Raw genomic sequence first — 25,498 nt, forward strand, 5'->3', positions numbered from 1 at the left:
AGACGCACACATAAAACACACAGAGTGTTCATTTGAACACTAGTGAACACTGTGAGTGTTATATTTGCCAGTACATCCATGTACTGTATGTCACACAGTGTTCACTTTTGTTACAGAAATATGTTCAAAGGTGGATCACTGCTGTGATACAAAGAGTGTACAAAGAAAACCAACGCTCTTTGCTTCTCTGTCTCACTTAGCAATACACACTCACAAACGATGCACCGACTGTTTTAGAAAGAGAGAAAACTTCCCGGGCAACAGTACTGTAGTGCTGCTGAAGATTGGTCCAAAAGACAAACTCCGTAAATAACTAGATCGGGTTTGTATGGGTTGTGTAAAGAGTGAATACTCTTGCTTTTAGCGAGGCAAGCTTTTGTCACGTGCTCCTTGTCCACGTGTTTCAGACACACCCCTCGTAGTGAATGGCCTATAATGTCACTTGGGAAAGTTTGACTCACTAAAAGCAAGAGTATTCAGTCTTTCACAACCCATACAAACCCGACGGAGTTATTTCCGAATAATTATCGTCTATTAAGAGTGAAGAGTATCGTCTATTAAGGGTGAAGAGTATCGTCTATTAAGGGTGAAGAGTATCGTCTATTCAAGGTGAAGAGTATCGTCTATTAAGGGTGAAGAGTATCGTATATTCAAGGTGAAGAGTATCGTCTATTCAAGGTGAAGAGTATCGTCTATTAAGAGTGAAGAGTATCGTCTATTCAAGGTGAAGAGTATCGTCTATTAAGAGTGAAGAGTATCGTCTATTCAAGGTGAAGAGTATCGTCTATTAAGGGTGAAGAGTATCGTCTATTCAAGGTGAAGAGTATCGTCTATTAAGGGTGAAGAGTATCGTATATTCAAGGTGAAGAGTATCGTCTATTCAAGGTGAAGAGTATCGTCTATTAAGGGTGAAGAGTATCGTCTATTCAAGGGTGAAGAGTATCGTCTATTAAGAGTGAAGAGTATCGTCTATTAAGGGTGAAGAGTATCGTCTATTAAGGGTGAAGAGTATCGTCTATTAAGGGTGAAGAGTATCGTCTATTAAGGGTGAAGAGTATCGTCTATTCAAGGTGAAGAGTATCGTCTATTAAGAGTGAAGAGTATCGTCTATTCAAGGTGAAGAGTATCGTCTATTAAGGGTGAAGAGTATCGTCTATTCAAGGTCTACAGTAATACGTTATTTGTATTGTTGACCAACATATGATATTTTACAAAGATCGAGATAGAAACCAAGGTGCTGTTTTCACTGGACGCTAGTGCAAAGAAGTAAAGACTGCTTTTTTCTCTCTCTCGTTTTAGCACCATGACAGTACTCTCACAAAACAACGCAATCAACTGTCAAAAAAAAGTCCCCGAGCAAAAAAGATTACAACGATATTGTTGTAAACAAAATATCAAATATAAACAGGAACCTTGTTTTGTTTTTTTCTCTCACTAGAAGCCAGTTCAACGAAGGGGAAATCCATTTGTTTCCTGCTCGTCTTATTACGAAAACCATCCCACACGATGCAATCTCATATTTCAAAAAGCAATCTTCCCCGGAAGGAAGCAATGATCGACTCAGACTGAAGAATATCGTAGAGCAAAATTGTCTAGTTATTGAATAATAATGCAACAGCCGGTGTCAACCATAAACAGAGACAGGTGTTGCTCTCAGGACTGACGGACGCCGGTGTAACACGAGAAAATTACTCCCACGAGATTTTTTACTCCGGAGTAAACATTTCGTACGAAAAAGTTACTCCCTTTACGAAAAAAGCACTCCCCCATTTCACGAGAAAATTACTCCCCAAGACAGGTGAGTTCCGAGTAAACATTTCGACCAAAAAGGTTACTCCCATGACTAATAAATAACGAATAAATTACTTCACCCAAACACAAGCAATTTAACTTCCCATGCCAGGTGTACGAAATTTTTACTCCCTTGTCCCCTGTTAGTCTTGGTGGTGGAAGGGGTGGAAGGAGGGTAGTGCGACATTCGTGTGCGCGAGATCACTTATTGGCATTATCCCTTCGCCCGCATCCCATTTTTGCGTACGAGATTTTTACTGGAAGTAAAAAAAATGGGGAGTAAAAATTTCGTGGAGGGAGTAATTTTTTCGTGCCTTGGGGAGTTCTTTTCTCGTACGAAAAGTGTACTCGGAGTAAGAATTTCGTACGAAATATTTACTCCGGAGTAAATTTTTCGTGGAGTAAAAATTTCGTGTTACACCGGCCTCCCAAGCGGAAGTTTGAGTGTTCGACTCCCAGCTGCTCCTGTTGGGATAAGGGTTGAGATTTTTGTCCAGTCTCCCAGGTCAACTTCTGTGTAGACCTACTAGTGCCTTATACCCCTTCGTGTATACACGCAGTCATACTAGGACTAAGTCCGCACGGAAAAGATCCTGTAATCCATGTCATAGTTCGGTGGCTTATAGAAACACGGAATTCCAAGCATGCATGGGACGAAAGCGGAGTACGGCTGCCTAAATGACGGGATAAAAACGGTCATACACGTAAAATCCCAATCGTGCAGAAAAACACGAGTGTACGTACGTGGGAGTTTCAGCCCATGAACGAAGAAGAAGAAGAAGCTCTCAGGACAAGATAGCCCAACGAATACTTAACACTCTTTGCTCATCTGCCTCACTTATCAGTACACACTCACAAACGATGCAACCGACTCGTTTGAGAAAACTGAACAGCAGGCTGGAGGCTCTGTCTGTCTGTCTGCCTGTCTGCCTGTCTGTCTGACATTTTCTCTCTCTGTGTCTCTGTCTCTTTGTCTCTGTCAGTCTCTCTCTCTATCACGTCGGCCGCGGAAAACTAACAAAAGCATCTTTCCTCAGCAACAAATAGTTGACAACTGAAGACGGCTCTGGTTCAATAAAGACCTAAGAAGTAGGTAATACGAAACAGCTCATATTCACAGACGCAGGAAGTGTTGTCAATGTGACGCAACGAATACGAACAGTGTCTAGCTGAATACATTCTCTCTTTCGTCTTTGTCACGAACGATGCAATCTATGTTGCAAAAAGCAACCTTCCCATGCAATAGGTGATACAGTTCTGCAGACATCACGAGTCTAGCCATTAAATCTGAGAAACGTCGCCGAGAAAAGTTTTCACCATTATTTGTTTATCAAATGCTTACTTGGCATAAAAATACAGCAACCTGCATGCATGAAATAGCTCACGCCAATGTGTTGTTCTCAGTACAAAGGGATGCAACCCAGACTCACGTCTTTTGCTTCTCTCTCGTCAGCCGCGAAATGACCACAAACGAAGAAACCATCCTCCGCGTCATTAGTTTGCCATTCCAATTAAGAATGAAGTATGTTAATTGTCAGGCCACTTGTTTGTCTTCAGAGGTATGACAATACAGTCAACGCAGACTATAAGCAGGGAGCCATGTGTTTTGTCTCTCATCGCAAAAACACTCACAAACAATTAAATCAGAAGCTGCATAAATGGCAGACTCGTTCAGCACAATGGAGTCCGCTTAAAGACGGAAGAATCTTATCGAGCCATTTAAAACACACACTGATTGGACGATAATGAAGCAGTCTACATAGATTTTAAATATAGACTCATTTCTGTTCTCGTTTGAAGGCGACGCAACCAATGCTAACACTGTTTTGTTTCGATCTTTCCCTCTCACGTTGTCGTGACAGACTCACGATCAATGCCATCAAATATTGCATAAGGCAATCTTCCCGAGCCACTGGTTATGAACGGCTGAAAACAGTATTAGTGTAAATTAACACTGAGCAATTAAACCGAGCTCATTGTTTTCACACAGGCTATAGCCAATAATGACACGGCCGGCGTAGGCTATAAAACAAACTCTTGTTTAGTTCTCACGACAACCCAACGCAGTAATGTTGAACGCTTCGCATAAACACAAGCTGCGTGGTCATATAGGGGAGCCTTGGCTCTCAAGATGAAAAGCAGAATCAACACAATAAAGCAACAACCACAGCTGCAGAAGAGGGGTGTGTGTGTTGGGGAAGGGTGAAGAGCAGGGGGAGGGCGAGAGATACTGCTGAAACATCTGTTCGATACTCCTTGATATTGGGACAGGTGTGTGTTGGGCGGGAGAGGGATGGTGGGGGAGTAAGGGGGAAAGGGCTGGGAGAATGTGTGTGTGTGTGTGTGTGTGTGTGTGTGAGTGTAGTGTGTGTGTGTGAGTGTGTGAGTGTGTGTGTGTGTGTGTGTGTGTGTGTGTGTGTGTGTGTGTGTGTGTGTGTGTGTGTGTAAACGTATGTGAGTGTGTGAAGAAACGACCAAAACTTGACTTAATGTAAAAACAGATACACCGTCAACGTTTAAAAAAAAACAAAAAAAAACCAAGAATGGTTAGTAAATGGAACGTTAAATTTACGACACAGCAAAACATCACATTAACAGACACGTCTACCTTTAATGAGGACAGACAGTCAAATACGTATGTAACCGATAACGAACTAAACTTAGAAAGCGTTGATGTTTTCAGTCTCTGCTTTTATTGTCACCGTCAAAAACAAGAATGGTATTTTATTGGAACGTTTATTTATTGACAAAACAAAACGTTACAGTCCGTCGACCCAGTGGTCTTTTAAGTATAGACCGACATACATTCTACCAATCTTGTTTTTTTATTTCTGACTTTTTGAACGTTAGCAGTCCGTCAGTTTTTTAAATTTCATTCCCACCACTTTAGATTCGTGGGAAACGCAGCAAGACAAATTGAAATCGATACAGAAATCAAGATAAGGAAGTGGGGGTGGAAAGGCAACAGTCTCCGGAAGTCTCCCTTCAACATCGAACACCAAGAAGGCACTTGACCCACAGGGAAAAAGACTTAGTCCCGATTTAACCCCGAGGAAGTGACGTCACATACTGAAAGAAGACCGACGCTTTGGGATTGCCTCAGTGTGGCCGTGAACCCAACACAGGGCTAGCGTACGGGGCTAAATCGGGATATTGCTGAGAAAACGAATAGTTGGGAGACCAAGGCAGACGTGACGCCGGAATACGGACGCATAGGTGAAGGCAGCCGGAATTACATGGGCCCAGGTGAAGGGGATCTCCCACAACCGAGTAGCCTACGTTGGAGGAATGTTGCTGCGACCCTATGTTCATCTGGGAATTCAAAGGCATGACGTCAATTACATTGACGTTTCTGAGCATCGTGATTAAACACAACCTATCGAAGTGAACTGGACCAAAGTGAAATTTTAAATATGTAACCACACTTAGTATAAGCTTAACTTTTTGTGTGGTACCAAGTATTTCTACTGTATTATATATATGCCAACCTATATCTCCTGAATAAATTTGTTTAAACCCGGCCAAAGGGATATTTTCAGGATAGTGAACCGTCTGCTTTGGGTACCGAACCTTTTTGAAAAGGAGAGCGTACGGATGACACGATATGACCCTCTTCGGTCCCTGGGGGATTCGCACCAAGCTGTAATCCTGCCTTCTTGGCGAGGCTGACAAGACCGTGACTCGCCTGTCCATCTTTTAAGCCAGGTTTGAGAAGGGACTCGGCACCCGTGAGACTTCCACTGGAAGCCGTCAGCACCTTAGTTCCTGTTCCAAAAGCTTGTACCTCTCGTGATTAAGCAATGATCTCCAGTCAATGAACCCACCTGTAAAGTCAGGGCGATTGCTCGTGATACCTCCTCCATTCAGCTTAATGAAATACGACACTGATTGAACAACCCAAGACGTCTCTCATTCACCCTCCCATTTAAAGGGAAATTGATGGCGTCAGAAGCGAAGCAAAGTTCAAGAGGACGTCATAAATGCGAATAATGGAGTCACGTAAAAGTTATGTCACTTCATCTGTATGTCTCCTGAAGAACCGACAAAGAATTTTGAGAACGAAGTTTGCCTCGGTGACTGAGAAAACTATATACTCGTAAGGTCCTCGCCAGGCTGTGCATGTATCGGTATCGTATATCATTAATGGAAAATAGCCACCGCGAATGTATTTCCGTAAAGATTCGATTCACACCTGCCGTTACTTTCCAAACTGAAAAAACCCTGAATGTACCGAAAGATTGATTGTTTCTGAAAATAGCCTTGATTGTGATGAGGTACATGTTTCGCAGATTGTACTGAGTGAAATTTTTTTTTATATCGTGCGGTAAAATTTCTGTTTCACGACCGTCTGTTTAAAGACCCCCTTTCTTTTCTTCTCATTTTGATTCTTGTTACTCAAGATTTTTTCTGCATTAGGCCACACAAAAAAGTCTGTTCACGGTAACATAGGCACAAAAAATAGGGTCGTTAGGTCGGGATTTTTATTTTTTTTTCTCCCAAAAACATATTTTTAAGTTATTTTGCCCAAAAACAAAGACTTTTTTTATTTTTATTTTTTTTCCCCAAATGCCCAAAAAAAGTCTAGGGTCGCGCGAAAAAATAGGGTCGGTCGGGATACCGTAAACAGACTTTTTTGTGTGTGTGCGCCTTAGGTCTGTAAATTTACCTCCATTTTAACTTCCTTCCCTGAAAAGTGCTTGTTTCTGAGGATTAGATTAAAAAGACCCAGAGCGCGAACGACAAGATTAAAGAATCAAAGGGGAGTAAGCACTCACTACTTCCGTATGCCTCATGTATTGTTATTTTCTATTTTTGAAACCTATACTCTCCTTTGTTACTTTGATATTTTTTCCAAAGATTTCTCATTATGATATCTGTAAATTTGCCACCATTTAAAGACATGCTTTTTTTTTTCTTTTTCTTTCTTGAAAGTAACAAAGGTTTTTACTGCAAGTGTACATGTATGCTGTGTGAGAATTAACCGGGTAAAAAAAAATGGGTACTTGAGAAGTACGTCACTTTCAGCCTCATAAAGGCTTTGGTTCTTGTTTTTCAATAGTTTCACATCATAAGCTTGTTAAATCTGCATAAATTGATAGATTCCATCTTAGACAAGACTCTGTTTTCGGAGATTTCATCAAGAAAGGTCTGTAAATGTGCGTCGTTATTAGTCAATACTCCCTCCTCCTTATGCTGACTTTTTTCTCTCGTTTTTTGTTTGATAGTAACAGAGATTTTACTGTAACCCCATACATTACATGTAAGCTGGCAACAAAGGAACAGTTCAAACTGGCGACAGATTGATTAGAAAGAACCAGGCAACTCAACTGTACCGGAAAACTTGGTCAATTGCGCTTTAATGGCAGGTTAATTGCACTGTGCCACAGCACGCGAAGGATATAAATCAGACGGATTATCAATGAAGCGAGGACGTTAATAGACAGAAAGCGTGCTGGAAAGTGGGTTACCGACTAATGATCGTCTGTTTTCTCAGTTCAAAACTAAAGAACAAATATTACACAAGTTTATCAGCGTATGGGTTTGGGATAACACAACGACAACGATTCAAAAAAGTGTTTCAAGGGTTAAACAAGTAGAGGAACTTTAATAATCGCACTACATGTTCTAACAACACTGTTATAATGTGCGGCTCCCTCTCCGCACCAAACTCTATGGGAGCAGACAAGACCTGGAAGCCACGACGTCATTCGTCTCGCAGACTAACCTGATGGTGTGACGGCGAACGCAAGAAGAAGAACATAATGTGAGGCAAAAACAACCTTCTTGCCAAACAAATCTCGCAAAAACAGTCAAAAGTTCAAACAATCTGTTTTTAAGCCGGATTGCAAAATGCAAAGGCAGCCAAAACCAGTTCCATAATATATTTAAAATCCTATTATTTTCTTACTTGCTTTCCTTAACAACAAGTCTGGCACACACATCGGATTACCTGAGATGAATTCTCAGATTTGTCCATTGGCATTTTAACAAAACGAAACGACCACACTAGAAGCGAAACAATTGAAAAGTTCAAGAATGATTATATTCTATTTGGACTCTTTGATGTTTCAAGTGAAAATGACTATATGTGTCAGTATGCCACGATGTGAAAGCAGAAACTCGTCTAGAATAGTCAGGTATATGTGCCGACGGAGTATTAAAACGTGTCGTGAGTGTATCCTGCAAAATAAATAATATTTTTGTCGACTCTGTTTTTGACCTTTGCCTATATATTTGCATATCCGGTAAGTGTTTGTGGCAAAGTCTTTGATTAGAAATTGTGCACTCATGTATTTTCACTAATTCCTTTGGGCGTCAGAGTTAGCACTTGTAACGAAATACTGGTTTTAGAGAAGGGTTGGCTACTTCACGGGCTCAGTCTTCTTGCTCAGGGCGGTGCACAAACTCCAGTTTATGAGAGAGAGAGAGTGTGTGTGTGTGTGTGTGTGTGTGTGTGTGTGTGTGTGTGTGTGTGTGTGTGTGTGTGTGTGTGTGTGTGTGTGTGTGTGTGTGTGTGTGTGTGTGTGTTTGTTTGTTTATGTGTGTGATCGCGCGCGCGCATGTAATATTTTGTTGTTGCGACCCAACAGAGATGTTGTTTTGCGTTTTCAGTCGGCAACATGGCGAAACACAAATAACCCAACTGACGCCAAAATCAATTTCGTTGTTGGGTTTTGATGTGAAAATTCCTTTTTCGCCGCAAAAGCAATCTCCGTAGTTCTACATTGTGTACGCGTGACTAGACCGTATTAAGTACACACACATCAGATAACTAATTTTCTCTCCAATAATTTCCTCGGCATTTTACAGGGCAAAAAAAATCCGAAAGTTTTCATCACTTTGCTGATAGTTTTTCTTCTCCAAGAGCACAGCAGTTCGCATCCCTGCCAGCCTATATCAATTGGCTTATTATTTTCTTCTTGTGACTTAAAAGTACTCTGCGACAACTCGTTGGGTGCTCCTCGGCATACTTATGCATTATAGGAGTTGGCTTATTTGGGAAAAAACGACAACCTGACACGAATCGTTTACGCTGGAAGAACTGTGTCTTTATCAAGATTACACATTCCCTCAGTGTGACTATTGTATTCCAAAACAAAGTCAATGCAGATAACTATGTTAAAATACTTCATTCGCAGAGAAAGTCCACTTATTCGGAAAGAACCCTAACAGCCACTTCTAAACCCAAGCGTCTAGTGCTCACATTGAAACTACGTTATTTTCCCTGGCCATTCATGGAAAGACAGAAGGAACACAATGCTCTTCTCACAAGAGTTTCTACTTTAATAAAACCACGGACATTTTACACCCCTGTGTTTCGTGCTTACGTTTAAACTTGAACACATTACCTCGGACACACACGCATCATGGGAAGATAGAAGGAAGATATTGCGCGGGTCACAAGAGTCCTATTATGAACACACCTACGCTTTTACACCCCTACGCCCAGGGCTCCGACTTATCCTTAGTTTTGGTTCCCTTCCCATACACAAGACAAGGGACAAAATGAAGGAAAACAACCATTGCGCTGGTCACCAGAGTGTCTCTTTTCGAGAACTTTGCTGAGTCTTCCTATTCCTTAGATTCTGTCGGTTACAAACATGGCAGCTATAATGCTGGCGAATTCAATTTTTGCACAGATAATTTCATTACAAGCTTTGGCCATTCTTCGCCCCTTGAAAAGTTAAAATTTGCTGCAGTTTGCATGCAACTTTCTGCGCTGAAGAACGCATGCGATGTCGTTAAAATCTATTTCAACTTAATGAAATTCTGCTTACAAGAGAGAGAGAGAGAGAGAGAGAGAGAGAGAGAGAGAGAGAGAGAGAGAGAGAGAGAGAGAGAGAGAGAGAGAGAAGAGAAGAGAAGAGAAGAGAAGAGAAGAGAAGAGAAGAGAAGAGAAGAGAAGAGAAGAGAAGAGAAGAGAAGAGAAGAGAAGAGAAGAGAAGAGAAGAGAAGAGAAGAGAAGAGAAGAGAAGAGAAGAGAAGAGAAGAGAAGAGAAGAGAAGAGAAGAGAAGAGAAGAGAAGAGAAGAGAAGAGAAGAGAAGAGAAGAGAAGAGAAGAGAAGAGAAGAGAAGAGAAGAGAAGAGAAGAGAAGAGAAGAGAAGAGAAGAGAAGAGAAGAGAAGAGAAGAGAAGAGAAGAGAAGAGAAGAGAAGAGAAGAGAAGAGAAGAGAAGAGAAGAGAAGAGAAGAGAAGTGAAGTGAATTGAATTGAAGTGAATTGAAGTGAATTGAATTGAAGTGAAGTGAAGTGAAGTGAAGTGAATTGAATTGAATTGAATTGAATTGAATTGAATTGAATTGAATTGAATTGAATTGAATTGAATTGAATTGAATTGAATTGAATTGAATTGAATTGAATTGAATTGAATTGAATTGAATTGAATTGAATTGAATTGAATTGAATTGAACTGAACTTTATTTAACAAGGATTAAGATTTAAGGCTACGCCTTTTCTTACAATCTGTCCTTGGGACGCACAGACACAATGATAAAGTTGAAAAATTAAAAATTAAAAAGTTAAAAAGTTTACCAACAAAAGGAGGTCAGAAAACTTCAGCACGTGATGATAAAGATGACGACGACGATGATGATGATGATGATGATGATGATGATGAAGATGAGGCATGAAGAGCATACATATGAGGTTATTCATGAAATAAAATGCATACTATGCAAGTAACTGTAAGTACAAGCTGGTAGCAATCGAACATGTAGCAATAGTACAACAAAAATATGTTCAGAATATACAATGCACAGCATATCTTTGGCGTAATACTAAGTGTGGTAAATCAAAACGCGTTAAACTACTCAGACATTAAGTGTTTTTTGACACATTTTTAAAAACTTTTTAATGACTTTAAGTGCTTGAAGGATGATGGAAGTGAATTCCAAACTGATGTACCCGAAAAAGCAAGACTGGTCTTATAAAGGTCAATTCGTGGAATCGGTGGGATCAAGTTGACCGACCCATATCTGTCGGTAGCTTTATTAAATAATGATGTAATGTAAATCGGCACTTTACCGTAATACAATTTATGCATGAAAATGGCTTTGTTTAACTTGAGATGCTTTTCCAGTGGAAGAAAGTTAAGCATTTCATATCTGTTGAGGCATTATCCTTTACGATGAGTTAAGCCGAGCGACGATAGAGAGAGTCTACGAGAGAGAGAGAGAGAGAGAGAGAGAGAGAGAGAGAGAGAGAGAGAGAGAGAGAGAGAGAGAGAGAGAGAGAGAGAGAGAGAGAGAGAGAGAGAGAGAGAGAGAGAGAGAGAGAGAGAGAGAGAATCCTTTATTCATTTAAATACTATTTATTATGTAAGGCGCCAGGAGACTGGTTCCGAATAATCTACACCACCCGTTGTTGCCTTTTCAGAGCGCGTACTTCCCTTTGTTTCTGGGGTAAATGTGATTTCCAGAAATTTGGAGAGACTCGTTCCGTATTGGGACGAGCCACGTATAGGCCGCGTCACTATATTAGCCGCCGTCGACAAAAATATAATCAGATCGTGTCAATCAATCAAAACAACCAGGCAAACGAAAGTACGGTATTTGGCGAAATCGGCTCCGAGAAAAAACAAGTGAAACAAAGAAGAAAAGTGAAAAAGTTTGAAGAAAAATATCACACACACAATTTGTAACCAACACACACATGTAGTCCCGCCCAGAATAAGCTTTTTTGGGATGATTTACGACTTTTGCGCACATTTCGAGCAGACGAAAACACAACATGGCGGCTCTCACTCCTCCAACTATCGCGAGACACAAAAAAACGAAATCTCGCGCGCGCGAGATCCTGATACATCCGGTGTTTCTCTGTACGCTATCTTGTCACGACGACTTGTTGACAAACGAAGATTCGCGAAAGAAAGAGAAAAGCGCCGAGTCTTGAGTAGAGAGCTAATAAAGTACCGGTAATCGCTAATCGAGCGAAATGAAAATCCGCGGCGACTTCCATTAGGTGAATGCTATTCAAGTTTAGGTAACGTTTTAGCCGCATCTTTTTATAAGCCGCAATGCGATTTTTTTGAAAAAAAGTCGCGGCTTGTAGTCCGTCAAATACGGTAACCATCGCCACCCGTTGTTGCCTATTTAGAGCGCGTACTTCTCTTTGTTTCCTTGGTCAAAACTGCTTTGAAATGTGATTTCCAGACATTCAGAGAGAATTGCACCATATAACCCTCATCTACCGTTGTTGCCTATGCGTACTTCTATTTGTTTCTTGGGTCAAAACTGCTTGGAAATGTGATTTCCAGAAATTCAGAGAGAATTGCATCGTATAACCCTCATCTACCGTTGTTGTCTTTTCAGAGCGCGTACTTCCCTTTGATTCTTGGGTCAAAACTGCTAGGAAATGTGATTTCCAGAAATTAACAAAAAAATCGGCTGTGCCAGCGAGTATTCTTTGGTTTTGATTTAGACCTCTTTTCCGACGTAGCTGGCAATAACAGTTGCATCGATCAAATTCTCTTGTAATCCTTTCAATTTGAAGTTCTACGCTCTTCTTGTAGGCTACCTTTCAGACTTTGAATACAAAAACAATTTTTATCTAAAGTAGAATAAGCACGCGTTTTCAGAATAGAATGGAGAAGTGTTTCAACCACGCACACTCTCCCACAATCACTCCGATCCATCGTGTCTATAGTAGTGCTGCTTTTTCTTACTTGTTGATAATTCGACCGTTGGGTAAAATACAGACCTCAAGAATACTTCTCTTACAAGTGAAGATGATGCTTATCATAGTTGGCTTCGGGCGGGGATGTAGCTCAGTCGGTAGTGCGCTGGATTTGTATCCAGTTGGCCGCTGTCAGCGTGAGTTCGTCCCCACGTTCGGCGAGAGATTTATTTCTCAGAGTCAACTTTGTGTGCAGACTCTCCTCGGTGTCCGAACACCCCCGTGTGTACACGCAAGCACAAGACCAAGTGCGCACGAAAAAGATCCTGTAATCCATGTCAGAGTTCGGTGGGTTATAGAAACACGAAAATACCCAGCATGCTTCCTCCGAAAACGGCGTATGGCTGCCTGAATGGCGGGGTAAAAAACGGTCATACACGTAAAATTCCACTCGTGCAAAAAACACGAGTGTACGTGGGAGTTTCAGCCCACGAACGCAGAAGAAGATAGTCGGCTTCCACCAATGCAGGGGATTAAGAACTCTTGCTTGGTTATTGATCTAGTCGATTTTACGTGAAAACGCAGAGGGGAAATTATTGATCGAACGTCAAAGAGTCTGGACCTAGTTTTAGGACAATCGATTCTACTGTGGACATGCACTTCTCTTCTATTCATGTAATATGTGAACAATTGAAGACATTAAATCCAAAAACTCTAGTGCATAGCATCAAGCCAAGACACCCAGCCTCTTCCGGTATGCAAACTAAACAACTGACTCAGAAAAAAAGAGAGAAAGGAAAGAATTAACAAGAAAACTACTTGTCAGAGTCACACACAGAGACACACCCACACCCCGCACGCACACACACACACACACACACACACACACACACACACACACACACACACACAAAATCTGACTTTAATTCCCTACACTGAACCGACTGCTAAGAAGACAGCTTCTATTGATCGAACTTTAAGTCCCGAATCCGAAAGGCAGCTTCTCTACTTACGTTTTTATACCTTTTTTTTAATTTCCCTCCCCCCTCCTAGTGTGAAAATTAGCGAACGGAGGAACCATAGCACGTAGCGAATACACGAAGTATGAAGTCTCGTTACACTACTCTTTCGCTCTTAACCTACGCTCATGAAATTTTTCTGTTTTCCTTGATTAGATTATAACTCTCTCCCTGTACCTAAAACTGTGAACATAACACATTTTGAAAACGAAAGCATGTCGTTTTGGTGAACATTACCAATACCGAAAATGCATAGCTGGTGCATTATTTGATCATACACATTTTGTTAGAATCAAAATAACATCGATGAAAACCAAAACAAAATAAACATGTTACACATCTTTACGAAAGCAACATCAGAAAATACAAGGTAAACAGCCCTTGAATCCTCAAAAAAAAAAAGGGAGAAAAAAATAAAAATAATCCCATGTGGAACAGTCCTTATTCCCGCAAAGATATATCGATTACACTATTGTCTAAAAGCAGAGTGCGAAAACAGAAATTCGTCCAGCCTCAAAAATTTCTTTATATCGTATTTGCTGTTGGAGACACTTGAATGCATCAATTAGAAACATTACGAGTAAAACAAATAAAGGAAAAAAAGAAACACTTAAAATCCTTACATGGCACACAATGCATCATGCTACTAATGTCTTTATTGATGTTGTGCTATACAGTTGAAGGAATTCTAATTTTCCACACTTTCGAACAATCCAATATACTAAATTGTTACATCAATTAACGATTACGCTTCAATGTGTACATTATAAATGTGACCCTCCACCACGAAATGAGTCGCATGTCACCTCGCGCGGTTCTGAGCTAGACTTGATATAAGTCCGGAGAGTGTATGGTAACAGCGTGAGGGTCACCTGAGTCACAGGCTTATAACTCAAACAGTTTTCGCTCTTTTCTAAAACGGGTTTCACCACTGGATAGAGCATAAAATACTCTTTAGGAAAATGTAAAAATATGAAAATCATGCAAAGGTGACATGCGACTCATTTCGTGGTGGAGGGTCACAAATGATGTGTACATTACAAATAATGATTAATCATTTAAGGCCACAACTGAAAGGCCAACATAAAAATAATAAAACCCTCTGACTTGGAAAAAATATAAGCATATGTAGATAATTTGTCGGCCAGTTTTTTATATGGCAAAGCAATAGGTGTGGGAGAAAGAGAGAGAGAGAGAGAGAGAGAGAGAGAGAGGGAGAGAGAGAGAGAGAGAGAGAGAGAGAGAGAGAGAGAGAGAGAGAGAGAAAGAGAGAGGGGGGGGGGAGAGACACAGACACAGACACAGAGGGAGACAGACAAGACAGGCAGACAGACAGACAGATATTTAAGAAAAGCAACAGTTTTGCAAGCCTTTGGAATGCGATGGGGGGCTGCTCCGTCAGTTGGGAGGGGGGGGGGGAGGTGAGGCTGCTCCGTCAGTTGGGGGGGGGGGGGGGGGTGGGGGGCGAAGGGGGGGGGGGGCGGGGACTGTAAGGAGTGGGTTTTGGAGGTGCCATGCGGATATGGTGATGGTGGTGGTGGCAGCGACGGAGTGGTGGTAAGTAGGAGTTTGTATAGGGAAGTAATTGATTTTAGAGTTGCGCTGGAACCTTGGAGGACAAAGGAGGGTTGGAGGGGGAGAGCACGAGGGTGGGGAGGGACTGGAGGGTATAGCGGCTGTTCAAAGCACCAAAGCCCTCTTTGACCTTACCTTTAACCGTGGCCACTGAAACCAGCATTTTCACATAATATGACTTGTTTATCTCTCTCTTCTTTGTCATGTAAATGAGGAAACACATTTCAAGCAAGAAAAATCAATTCAAGAAAAAACTAAGTGAAAACTTGCAAACAGATTTATGTTAAAGAATGTCTCGCAGCCAAAAAGCTGTACACACTTAAACAAGCGTGTACCTCAACGGACAATCATCACGAACAAATATATAAGGCACACAGATATGTGAACGTAGAAATGAATATATATATATATAAAAATGGTGCATTTTGAAAAAAAACAGAAACACAGACACAACAGAAACACACAACAGACACACAGACACATACACATGAACACACACACAATAAATTTGAAAAGCAAATAAATAACAAAATAAATAATTACATGAATAAATGAATAAATAAATGGTTGAATAAATAATAAATAAATTAATTAATGAATTAATGAACGAATGAATAACTAACTAACTAACTAAATACATAAAACACCCCAAAACACACGAAATAAATGGAGATTAAAAGTGTATCACTGACCCTGGTGATGCCCATGGCCTGGTAGTCCCTGCCCTGCGTGTCCCTGATGCCGAGCTGCTGGTTGAGCGCTGTCTGTGACCCCGGGGTGGGCTGCACGTGCTCAGCCACCATCTTGCGCTCTGGTCGCTCGAATCTGGGACAGCCACAACAAAATCATTTCAGCGTGTCATCGTAAGTGTGGATTCTGAAAAGGGCTTCCTTGAATACGCTCAAATCTGGGACAGCCACAACAAAATCATTTCAGCGTGTCATCGTAAGTGTGGATTCTAAAAAGGGCTTCCTTGAATACGCTCAAATCTGGGACAGCCACAACAAAATCATTTCAGCGTGTCATCGTAAGTGTGGATTCTGAAAAGGGCTTCCTTGAATACGCTCAAATCTGGGACAGCCACAACAAAATCATTTCAGCGTGTCATCGTAAGTGTGGATTCTGAAAAGGGCTTCCTTGAATACGCTCAAATCTGGGACAGCCACAACAAAATCATTTCAGCGTGTCAGCGTAAGTGTGGATTCTAAAAAGGGCTTCCTTGAATACGCTCAAATCTGGGACAGCCACAACAAAATCATTTCAGCGTGTCAGCGTAAGTGTGGATTCTGAAAAGGGCTTCCTTGAATACGCTCAAATCTGGGACAGCCACAACAAAATCATTTCAGCGTGTCATCGTAAGTGTGGATTCTGAAAAGGGCTTCCTTGAATACGCTCGAATCTGGGACAGCCACAACAAAATCATTTCAGCGTGTCATCGTAAGTGTGGATTCTGAAAAGGGCTTCCTTGAATACGCTCAAATCTGGGACAGCCACAACAAAATCATTTCAGCGTGTCATCGTAAGTGTGGATTCTGAAAAGGGCTTCCTTGAATACGCTCAAATCTGGGACAGCCACAACAAAATCATTTCAGCGTGTCATCGTAAGTGTGGATTCTGAAAAGGGCTTCCTTGAATACGCTCAAATCTGGGACAGCCACACAAAAGTCTTCTCCGCGTGTGAATTAAGGTTAAGGACAAGGTTTTCCCACAGCCATAATTGATCGCTGGGGAGCGAGATGTCAAAGATCTCAACTTTTCTCGGGCCAGCTTTATAAGGGCGCGCGGTGCACATCTCCTCTCACTCTCTGCCTTTGCCTTCCCGGGCCCTGAATAGGGCCAGGTACCCATTTCCAGCTGGGTGGACTGGGCCCTAAATAGGGTCAGGTACCCATTCCCAGCTGGGTGGACTGGGCCCTAAATACGGTCAGGTACCCATTCCCAGCTGGGTGGACTGGGCCCTAAATACGGTCAGGTACCCATTCCCAGCTGGGTGGACTGGGCCCTAAATACGGTCAGGTACCCATTCCCAGCTGGGTGGACTGGGCCCTAAATACGGTCAGGTACCCATTCCCAGCTGGGTGGACTGGGCCCTAAATAGGGTCAGGTACCCATTCCCAGCTGGGTGGACTGGAGAACGCTTGAGAAAAATCGGGTATTTGTATTTTCCACGGGTGGGGATCGAACCCACGACCTCTAGCGCTCTAACCACTGTGCCACTCCGGCTCCGAATCTTGGACAGCCACAGAACATCTTTTCAACCAATCTGTTTTCTTGTCTGAAAGTGACTTATTTTACAACGGAATTAGTTGGCAACATTACACAATCTAACAAGCATAATATGTTTCCTTCTAATTCATACAATAGAACATTGAATAACAGTTTGAAGGTCATATCCATAATTATCGTATTGCAAATTCCCATATCAAGAAAGGATGAATGATGGTCAAATTCCCAAAGGATCCAATTAGCCTTGCTTTTCAAAGCCAAAAACTCCCAAGCGGAATGATAAAAAGAAGAAGAAAAATTCCACCAATGGTTGTAAAGCTCCAAAAAAGAAATGTTGACAGAAGGTATAGATCTCACAAAAGTTGATGTCTCCCGCGTGTGGGAACGTATCAAGACCAACGTGTTGTTGTATTTTGTTCTTACATTTTTTAAATTAAAATTGAAAAAAAAACAACGTTGTTTAACAGCAAAAAAATGAGAAATGAAGAACATGAACATGAAACAAAAGGCTTCGTGACATTTCACAATGCGTGATGACACAACGCTGAAACTCCAGTGTCACTTTACTGCAACGTTTAACACATCACTCTTAGGGTATTAATCAACACAATACAAACACATATTATCCACTTCGTCAGTCATATTTTTACATAGACATCATATGTCGTCTTCATTGGCAAACATCATTTTAAATGTTAACAACATCACTATTAACGGGACAACATTCAGAGCCACACTCTAACGACAGCAGCACAGATAACTAACAGTGGGAAACACAACGCTCAAATCTAACCAAATACGCTACTTTGCAAATTGACAACGAATTTCCAGGGACAAGCATAGGCTCTACAAACAGCAATAACTTTTACTCCGACGACAGTCATACAGACATAAGGAGACACGAACACAGACACATTCGTACACAATGTGTATGTCTACCATACGTATTTTAAGAACAATCGGAGCGTTGTGGTGAACACCTACAATATCATATAACTATGGGCAGCGTTTACTCAGAATATACCGGCACGGTTGGCCTAGTGGTAAGGCGTCCGCCCCGTGATCGGGAGGTCGTGGGTTCGAACCCCGGCCGGGTCATACCTAAGACTTTAAAATTGGCAATCTAGTGGCTGCTCCGCCTGGCGTCTGGCATTATGGGGTTAGTGCTAGGACTGGTTGGTCCGGTGTCAGAATATTAATGTGACTGGGTGAGACATGAAGCCTGTGCTGCGACTTCTGTCTTGTGTGTGGCGCACGTTATATGTCAAAGCAGCACCGCCCTGATATGGCCCTTCGTGGTCGGCTGGGCGTTAAACAAACAAACAAAATACTCAGAATATGCATTGTGTCTGTTTGCAGGGTTCTATTGCCTCTTGATGTATAACTTTGTTTACAGAGAAAAGATACCCTGCAACTTTACTGTCCACGGCTTTAGAGCTTATTCACGTAATATGCGCAGAGTATTAACTTATTCAACATAGTCTGGAGCACTTAACTCCATTTGACAGCTAAGCCAATTTCAGAATGTTCGCTGAATAAACACTTCTGCTTGCAGCAACGGAGCGCTTGACTGCAAATCGTGCACTCAAGTGAAGTATCAATAGGCAGTTACAGCACAACCGTTTCCTGATCGGACGATCTATCACGTCCAATTGCTTCTCATTCTGACGACCCAGAACTGCTCATATGACAGCCCCTTCCTCCCTGGAATCGCACACCAGCTAACGCATTACTCAATTTTCAGACACAGTGATAGAAAAGGCTGAGACCCTGAACCTTCATTTTGAACCGAGAATGTCGACTTGGCAGCCCTGAAAGTGGCTAGTATTTCACTCGCCATGGCGAGTATAAACATATAACTGACGATTAGAAATGTTCATCTACCCGCAAAATGCAAGTTAAGTTGCTGAAACAAATTGTTCGTTTGGCTAGTACAGTTTGCTCTCTGGCTAGTATATTTTCAGAATCACTAGCGAAAGGCTAATGCACCATTTTAGGGACTTTTAGGCCTGCTTGGTATTGACTTAGTTAGCCAGAAAAGATGTATACGGGTGCCAGGATTATTCAGGTTTAGGTTCTCACACATTATTACTATTTCAGCGAGAGAAATCTTCGTTGGCCAGGTCTTTTAAGAAGGGTATCATTTCTTTAAGATTATCTGAGAGAGGGGTCTTCATTTCTAACGATTATTCACAGAGGAGTTTGTTTAGACTCCAAGATAATTTGGGAAAAGGGGTCTGGGTTCGCAAGGATTATGGAGAAGAAGTCTTGGCTAGCCAGGAATTGTATTGACCGTGCACATCTATTTGGCTAACAAAAAAGAAGAAACAAAAATCTGCTGCAACAAGACCGAGTCGCAGAATTAGCGGTCTTTGGTTGCATGTATCAATGGAAGCAATTGCCAGCGGGGTGCAAAATTTAGCGCCAGGGGAAGTCGCCTCTTCGACCTGTTTGCAATGATGGTGTGAGAATCGATACGAACTCCGCAGAACCGGCGGCTTCGTTTGTGATGGATGATGTTGATCTAACGTCAGAATTCGAGGTGTCTGTGGCCCCGCAAATTGAAATATGAAATCATCGTATTCATAGACTCGAAGTCTGGGGAAAGACTTGACGCTTCAAAGTAAACTCGTTGTAGCTGGGTGGAGTGACATGCCCGCTACTGACCCGCTAAGTGATATTTCGAGTCGTGCTAATTTTTCTTTGTTGCAAAACGCTTCAGGTTTTATTTTTGGAGTACAGTAAATATATCAGAATGAGTCATCAGTGTTTAGACAAGGCCTACAAGACATGATTTATATGTAGTGTATTACGTCTTAGAACGAATTCCATTTTGTCCACGTATTAGCTTTTTTTTTAATGTCTGCGTGTTTTTGAAGTGCTTCTGCAGCAATCTATATTTTGTACTTTACTTCTGAGAATAATTGCTTCTCCGCATTACAGCAAAACCTGCACGCGTGTGTGTGTGTGTGTGTGTGTGTGTGTGTGTGTGTGTGTGTGTGTGTGTGTGTGTGTGTGTGTGTGTGTGTGTGTGTGTGTGTGTGTGTGTGTGTAAAGTGATTTTGAAAACAATATCAAAGAGAAGAATTAATTTCAAATCAAAGAAATCGAATACAATCGGTGTCCATATGAACAGTTACAGAAGAATTTGCCTTAATGTAATTTGTTTTTAACAATCTTCGGAACTTTCATGATGCAAGGATCTGTTTCAGCAATAAACAACATTGACCGTACACACCTCCATGTTCAAGTTCTCACCAGAAAGGGATAAACGTTTCAAATAATCAATTCACAATATGATGACAGAAATTCGACAGCCTGACGTCATAACAAACGTCAAGGTCATACATGGTGACTGAACAAAGCTCAAGGGGAATACACGTAACAGCTAGCGTAGGGTACATCAATTTCACAAGTCTTCTTGACACAGACGAAATTCAGTGTTATCATTGTGACAAGTACAGAACATGTATAGCACATTAACACAAAAGATAACATTTAACAACATGCAATTATTCACGATGTAACAGTTAAGCATCTCAATACAAATCTATTAAATGCATTTTATACAAGATGTATTACTTACAGACCTTCAAACAGTACTATTTACACTAATATCTTAAGCTATCTAGGGCATACTTCATAACCATATCCACGAAACTAAAATAAATAAATAGTACATCCGAGTTTTGTTCTGCACAGCTAGTCCTGATTTCTGTTATTTCTTTGCATTATATTCTGTCATTAGCACAAAGCTAAGATGCAATTTCATTGTGGATTCTAAGTGAGCACATGATTCCAACTACAGATTAAAATGAACCAATTTTTAAAATAAAGCAGAAAGGTGCAGCTCACGTAATTCAATACAAAAAAAATCATAAAAATCAAATCTAACAGCCCAGGGATGGAAAAGATTAAAAAAGTAACTTCAAACCTCAAGACTTACATAGCATCTATCTATACAACGCTGTAAAACAAACATACATGGCAAATCAAAACAACAATGTCGTCTGCACATCTGCCACCAGAACTACACAATATCTACACACACAGCAGACAGGGGCGGGGTTTACCACCATTGCCTACCATCAATACAAAAGCAAGGGGGAAGGGAGGGTGATACCACAAGAGGACATTGACTACTATACTCCAAAGACGCCGCTCTATACCTACTCACAATGGCAACATCCACTGTTACAACGAGTTCTGTACCTTTTAAACAACCCATTGAAAAAGCCTCCTTTTTGGCTGTAGAGAGCAAAACATTGAAAAAAAGAAGAAAGTTAGTAAAGATGTACATTTATATCATAAACAAATCCTGAAACAGACATTCCAAACAGAAATGTTCAATGTAAACTTCATGCACAAAAGTAAATCAGTATTTGACAGAGATGCACGTGTGGAAAGGAAGGACCTTTACACAGAAGATAGAATAGTAGACAATGAAATGAACAGAGTGAAGAGAAGCAATAAAAGAGAGAATTCCAGTAAATTAAAAGTAATCTGAACAAAACAAATTTTAATTCTATTCTACTTTTTAATCAAATTACATGATCACTCCAACACAAACACTAAAACACTCGCTCATTCTCTTTTACCCCCCCCCCCCCCAAACACACACACACACATTCACACTCACAAAGAAAACACAACTTTCGTCCCAGAGTGCATCGATGAAGTTATGCAAATACGTGCGTGTGCTTGCCCATATGCCCGCAGCTGATTACACTCTTTGACCAATGCACAATCCGCTAGAATTCATTGAGTACCCTCACACATACGCACGAATCCTCGCCCCCCCCCCAAAAAAAACAACCCCCAACAAACACACACACACAAAATCACACACACATACACAAAATCACACACACACACACACACACACACACACACACACACACACACACACACACGCACACACACACACACACACACACACACACACGCACACAAGCCCGCATCCAATCCGGTCAAGTCTCATTTGTCGCAGGTAAAACAAGTGAATGAGTGCCAACTTCAAAACTCTTTGTATTCATCCATAGTTTATGTCGCTTTTCATTTCATTTGATAATGATAATGATTTTGATAATGATAATGATAATGATAATGATGATGGTGATGACAACGACAACAAAGACGGCAACAATGATTAATGACGAAGGCTGTAAAATGAAATCACACGTGATAATGACCACGAACAAATAAATGGTAACTAGTAGTAACTAGTAGAAATTAGTTGACCCTGAACACACACACACACACACACACACACACGCACACACACACACACACACACACACCCGCACGCACACCCACAAGCATACAATCACACTCTGTATCACTGAGAAAGATCGATCGATCTCTCTCACACTAAAAAAGTAGAAGAAAAAAGATCCCGAACCAAACCACACATACACTTACAGCCACTCCCATCCATCAGGAAATTGCAATCCGTCCTCTGGAACTATTCCGGCCTACACAGGAAGTCACAGACACACGCACACAGCGGTACAGATCCTTGAAAAGAGGGCGTCTTCAACGGCTCAAACTTCTAAGATTTCTTGCACAATGTACAGATTACAAAACCATATTTGATGTAGAACGGCTTCCGAAACCGAGCTTCTCCAATGGTTGATCGAGTTTCTATTTTTTGTCACAATGTACCGATCCTTTGAAAAGTACGTTCCTTTTGCAGTAGTTCAAATACATCCAAAAACATAGACGGCTAACGTTACAAAACAACTTTAAAAAAAACCCATTGGTTCGAAGTTTCAGTGACTGTATTGCTTTATTTTGTCAATAAATTAAGCGTTCCAATAACCTATCATTCTTGTTTTTGATTCTGTAGTTCACATAGTTTTTCAACTTCTCAAGTTTCTGACTCTTTTCAAGTCTGTACGGTGTTTCGGAGCATTCGTTTCATTTTACCGCAACAGCGACGTTGTTGCATTTTTGAAATCCTCGTCGTTGAGTATGTATTCTGTATCCAAGTTATACTTCCAAGTAGAAACACACTTTCAACGAATAAGGAAGAAGAAGAAACCTCATATTCCCCTGCCGGCACTTCTTCTTTTCACATATGCATGTATTTCCATAACATGACCTTTTCCTTGTAGTTTAAGGAGGCTTTGAAGAGAATCACATCGGGCACGCAAGAAGCCAGGCTCCAGAAAGATCCCCAAGATACGCGCAAGATATGCACAACCTGAAATAACTCGCACCAGGGTCGGTCCTAATCCCTCGTATCTTGGTCGAAAGAGACAGTTTCAGAAAGGGCTGGAAACAGCCCTTGATATGCAATATGCAACCTCAAAGGTCTCGCAGCAAGGCAGTTCCAAAATCCCTCTCAACGAAATTGGTCGAAATCTGAACAACAAAGTGACTGGTGAGATGAACAAAGTTGAAAAAAAAAAAGAATTCTGTACTCACCGATAATATGACAGCACAATACAATACGAATTTTTGCTTATGAGAGCTTCATCAGGAAACAGACAAAAACAAAGCTTTTTGTTGTCCTTTGCTTTTGTGTCCTTTGTATGTTTCCTGACAAAGCTTTCAAAAGCGAAAATTCGTATTGTATTGTGCTGTCATTGTATCGGTGAGAACAGAATTCTTTTGCTTTTCAACTTAATTGGTCGATACAGACAAGTTCGTAAAGAACTCGAAATAGACCGAAATATGCAGTATGCACAACCATGAACAACCAACAGAAGTATGAGATCTACTTTTTCTCTCCAATGAAACAAGTTCAGAAAGAACTCTAAATAGTTCGTGATATGCTATTTGCACAACCTCACCTTCAAATCCACCTTATCTATGCCGATTCAGACAAGTTAAGACAGAATATTGAAACAATCTTCATTTTGCCATAATATGCAGTCTAAAAATCCAGATAAATTCAGAATGAACTCGAAACAGTCTTGGATTTATAACATACAAAGCCTCAAAAACACTTCGGACTTTACATTAGAAATCCCTCTTATCTACGTCGACATAGACACGTTTAGAAAGACATGCACAACCTTAAAAGAAGCAGCATCAATCCCTCCAAAATATCTCGATACAAGTTTACAAATTCAGACAGAACGCACAGCCGTGTGTTGTGTTTGATATAGCCTACACAGTTCTGTCAGTACACATCCCTATTATCTTTGCTGTTACAGACACGTTCAATAAGATTCTGCAACACAGCTCAATATGAAACCTGAACACCCCTTAGAAGTCAAGTACGTGCAATGCGTCATACGTAAGTCGGCAGACAAAGACATAATTATGTCAACACAAACAAGTTCAAAGAGAGTTCACAATTATCCTTGGTGTGACATATGCTCAACTTTAAAGGACACAGCTTGATCAATAGAAACCGTTGTTGTGTGATATGTACAACCTTTAAAGAGGCACACTCACTTCGAGGAGCACAAATCCTTTTTTTAATTGAAAAAAAACTTAGTCGACACAGACAACTCCACAAAGAACTGGCACTAGTTCTCCGTGAGTGTATACATATATCAAAGAGCTTAGCTTGAGGTAAGTCGATAGGGGGAGATGGTGTCATTGTCCACTGACATCGACAAGTTCAGAAGGAACTCGCGACATCCATCGGAGCCCGGTATGCTCAACCATCACAGACACAGCTTAGACATTACAAATCCCTCTCGTCTTGACTGGCAACATCCCTCTCGTCTTGACTGGCAACAGACACAAACTCGCCAGTCCTCCACACGCACGACTTCAGCTCACACACCGGTATCAGTAAACTTCTGTTATCTGGGTTGACTTAGACTATTCTACAACAAAAATAGCACTATAGTTCTCCGTGAGTCCAGAAGACTGATAACACGGAATAACTTGGTCTGAGGTCTGTCGAGAGATGGAGATGGCATCAGTGTATTGACATCGACACGTTCAGAAGGAACTCGCGACATCCAGTGGAGTGCAATATACCCAACCATCACAGACACAGCTCAGACAAATCCCTATTGTCTTGATTTGCAACAGACAAAAACTCGCCAGTCCTCCACATGCACGACTTGAACTTCCAAGCTGTATCGGTCCAAACCTCGCTTGACACAGACAACTCCACACACAATTCGCACTAGTTCTCCGTGACTAGAGAACAGTGATCCATATCAGAGATGGCCAACCGAGCTCCGTTGAGAGATGGGTACTAATGTCGTCATTAGACATTAACATAGACACGTTCAGAACTCGCAACAGTCCTCAGTATGCAAAACCTCAACAGACACAGCTCAATCAGTACAATAATCTCTGAC

General features: G+C 41.2%; 1 protein-coding gene across 1 annotated transcript in view; it reads right to left on the minus strand.

Moving 5' to 3' along the window:
- LOC138962803 (synaptotagmin-7-like) overlaps positions 1-25,498 on the minus strand; it is a 141,726-nt gene that overhangs the window by 40,209 nt on the left and 76,019 nt on the right. Inside the window, exon 2 of the mRNA XM_070334764.1 lies at positions 15,692-15,824. Within this exon, the coding sequence (XP_070190865.1) occupies positions 15,692-15,824 (133 nt within the window). The remainder of the gene's footprint in view (positions 1-15,691; positions 15,825-25,498) is intronic.

Source organism: Littorina saxatilis, linkage group LG3 (genome assembly GCF_037325665.1).
Source record: "Littorina saxatilis isolate snail1 linkage group LG3, US_GU_Lsax_2.0, whole genome shotgun sequence".
In the NCBI taxonomy this organism is placed as follows: domain Eukaryota; kingdom Metazoa; phylum Mollusca; class Gastropoda; order Littorinimorpha; family Littorinidae; genus Littorina; species Littorina saxatilis.